At 40.0% G+C, this 3,314-nt stretch overlaps 1 protein-coding gene across 3 annotated transcripts in view; it reads left to right on the plus strand.

Annotated features, from left to right (window-relative positions):
• LOC105166264 (bZIP transcription factor 23) overlaps window positions 224-3,314 on the plus strand; it is a 5,765-nt gene continuing 2,674 nt past the window's right edge. Inside the window, exons 1-2 of one of the 3 annotated variants that reach the window (XM_011085567.2) lie at window positions 224-357; window positions 918-2,154. In XM_011085567.2, the coding sequence (XP_011083869.1) occupies window positions 1,024-2,154 (1,131 nt within the window). In that variant the 5' untranslated portion in view covers window positions 224-357; window positions 918-1,023. The other 2 variants (XM_011085568.2, XR_002287446.1) reach the window with 2 other exon arrangements.

Genomic DNA, 3,314 nt, shown 5'->3' on the forward strand with positions numbered 1-3,314 from the left:
TGTCAATTTTGAAATTTTCAGGGTGTAAATCTCCAAGCACCCCATTTTAGAGGGTGCAAAATGCAAAATACACCTACTAAACGACAAACACAACGTCCAATCAAGATCAACCGTTTATTCTCCCTGTACGTGGGCGGCAGAGATTAGCCCACTTCGCTTCTGGCCATTGGCTAGTGATCACACCAAACCTTCCTACTTCACAAGAACTACGATTGGGCCACGATTCAGCGTAACGAGACCCACATCCCATAATCTTTATCATCCCATATATGTGTGTGTGTGTATATATATATATTCATCCCAATTTCAAAAGTCCATAATTAGACACATGGCGAGAGCCCAGAAAAGAAAATCTTGGTAAAAAAATATTTCTCCATTTTTCCGTCTTTCTTGGGTTCAGGAAATTTTTGTCTGCGGTGTTATCTCTACATGTTTGTCTCATTTTTCACTTCTTGTTTGTCGTTTTTGGAGAATTAATCAGTTGTGGTTAGTTTCTCGATGCCTTTTCAGCTGTTTCCTTTCTCCCCACATTTTGCTTGATCAGTTTAAGGATAAGTTCATGTGGGCTCAGTTTGCATTTGCTTTCCAATTTAGTTTTCTGCTTTATTTTTGCTGTTTTGGGTTGAGTTAAATCAGTTGTTTGTGTTTACTTCGCGTTGAAATTCTTGGCTCGGGTTAATGTTAGGATGTAGTAAGCACGCAGATTCTGCTGATAATTGTATCGTGTGAAAGAAATTGTGGTAGTGAAGTATAATTGGCAGTATAGTTTGGATTTCATGGTTTAAGACTTGGTGAGGTTTCCGTGTAGGGCTGATTTTCTATGGTTTCTTTCTAATATTTTTTGCCCGAGCTTGATTGTAGCTATAAATCTGGTCGTATGTGTACGTTTTTACATCCATTTCTTGGTGTGTTTGTAGAGGGAGCGAAAACGGGTGATTAACAATTGATTTTCAGCTTATTTGGTGATTATAAAGAACGAGGATTTGGATTTTCTTGATACATATCTACAGGAAGTTTACGGAAATGGGGAGTAATTTAAATTTCAAGAGTTTTGGAAACAACCCGCCAGCAGATGGTGGTGGTGGTGGACGGCCGCCGGGCAGTCTCCCTTTGGTACGGCAGTCCTCAGTCTATTCATTGACTTTTGAGGAGTTTCAGAATACAGTTGGGGGAAGTGGGAAGGATTTTGGGTCAATGAACATGGATGAGTTGTTGAAGAATATATGGAGTGCTGAGGAAAGTCAGAACTTTGGGGCCACTTATGGTAATGCTGGTCAAGAAGGGAATGGCAATGGATATTTGCAGAGGCAGGGATCATTGACACTTCCTCGGACACTGAGCCAGAAAACGGTTGACGAGGTCTGGCGGGATATGTCAAAGGAGTATGTTGGGGGGAAGGACTCCAGTGGCAGCATGAGTGGTTTCGGTGTGCCCCAGAGGCAACCGACACTGGGGGAGGTTACACTTGAGGAGTTCTTGGTGCGGGCTGGGGTTGTGAGGGAGGAAGCACAATTAGCTTCCAAGCCTAATAATGTTGGATTTTTTGGTGATTCGTCGAACGCTGTGAGTACCTCTGGTCTTGGATTTGGAAACCAGCAGCATGAGGCTAGTAGGAATTCAGGTTTGGTTAGTGGTAGGTTTCCTGAAAGTAATAATCAGGTTGCTATGCAATCGGCTGGTAATTTACCATTGAACATAAATGGGGTCAGGTCTGCTGCCCAGCACCTGGAGAATCTCCCGATGCAGCAAGAACAACTAAAACAGCAACGAATCCTTCCTAAACAGTCTGCCTTGGCATATGGTGCTCCTATGGGAATTCCAAGCAGTGGTCAGTTGGGTAGTCCTCGGATTATGGGTGGAATTGTTGGGATTTCTGATCCGGCAATGAACAATAGTATGGTTCAAAATGCAGCCCTACAGGGTGGAGGACTAGGAATGGTTGGTTTAGGAGCTAATGTTGCGGTAGGATCTCCAGCATCAGATGGGCTCACTAAGAGTAATGGAGATACATCTTCAGTCTCGCCAGTCCCTTATGTTTTTAATGGTGGTTTACGCGGTAGGAAAAGTGCTGCACTGGAGAAGGTAGTCGAAAGGAGGCAGAGGAGGATGATTAAAAACAGAGAGTCAGCTGCAAGATCACGGGCTCGTAAGCAGGTAAAAAAACTTGGTTGCTTGAAGTTTCTGAAGGAAATAAGTCCTATTATTGCTTCTACGTAGTTGCCTTGTTTGCTCATAATTTCTGGTCCGGTAGGCTTTTAACTTTGGAAACAATATAAAAGATTAAGTTAAAAGTAAAAGTGCTTTTAGTAATTTGTTTTCTATTTAACTTTGCTCTACAGTGCTGTTTGGATTTTCTGACAATTGGGATCTAGATAATCTCTTATTCTTTCTCCTGCCACTTCCATTCCAGTCTATTCAGCTAAAGTTGCTTTTTCAGCTTTCAGTCTACCTTCCTAATAATGTTTTCCTTGTTTGTCCATAATTGCGTCTTTGAGGATGTAAAATATGCTTACCTCTTCTAACTAGCCTTCCCCTATTGTTTTCATTTGCCTTGAGAAGTTGAATGCCATAGGTATAACTCCATACAGGAGCTTCAAAATGCATATTATTAAGCTAGTGATTATTTCAATTTCTTGCTCATGATTGATCATTAGTTTGGGTTTGTTGAAGATGCTAGAAATGATTCATGCAGTAACTGAACAGGCAATACTCTGTCCTTATCCATCCATAATATAATGCAATGAGGTTTATCCATTAGCAATTTGTGTCAAAACTTCTGAAACTACAAACTGGTGCTGTATTTTACGATATTTGTTCTCTGGATGCTTTCTATTTTGCAGTGCTACTTTGTTTCTTCGGCTAACCATATTATTATATATAGAAAGTACCTTTTATCACTTTAACTAAGAAATCTTAACATTTCCTTTTTAATAAGTTATGATAATCCTCTCATCCCTGTGATTCTCCTAACTTTTGAGTTTTGTCACATTTTCTTCAATTGATATTTTCCTTCAAAAGTTTATGTATCAATCTGTTCACCTTTTATTTGATTGGTTTTACTCAAAATATTTTTTTTCAGTTCTTTTTCCATGCATTGAAGTGGCTTTGCCAGTTGAGTTTCTATACAGATTTGCTGCCTCATACCATACCAAATAGACTTTACTGCGCACCATTTTCTGCTTGTCACCTGATGAATACCAGAATAATAAACCAATTTATAGGACTCAGCCCACAGAGAAGAGAGAAAATGACAGAGCGATGTGAAGGACCGGGATTATTCATGTATTACATATATTCAAAATTTACTGATATCA

Source organism: Sesamum indicum, linkage group LG7, assembly GCF_000512975.1.
Source record: "Sesamum indicum cultivar Zhongzhi No. 13 linkage group LG7, S_indicum_v1.0, whole genome shotgun sequence".
Classification (NCBI taxonomy): domain Eukaryota; kingdom Viridiplantae; phylum Streptophyta; class Magnoliopsida; order Lamiales; family Pedaliaceae; genus Sesamum; species Sesamum indicum.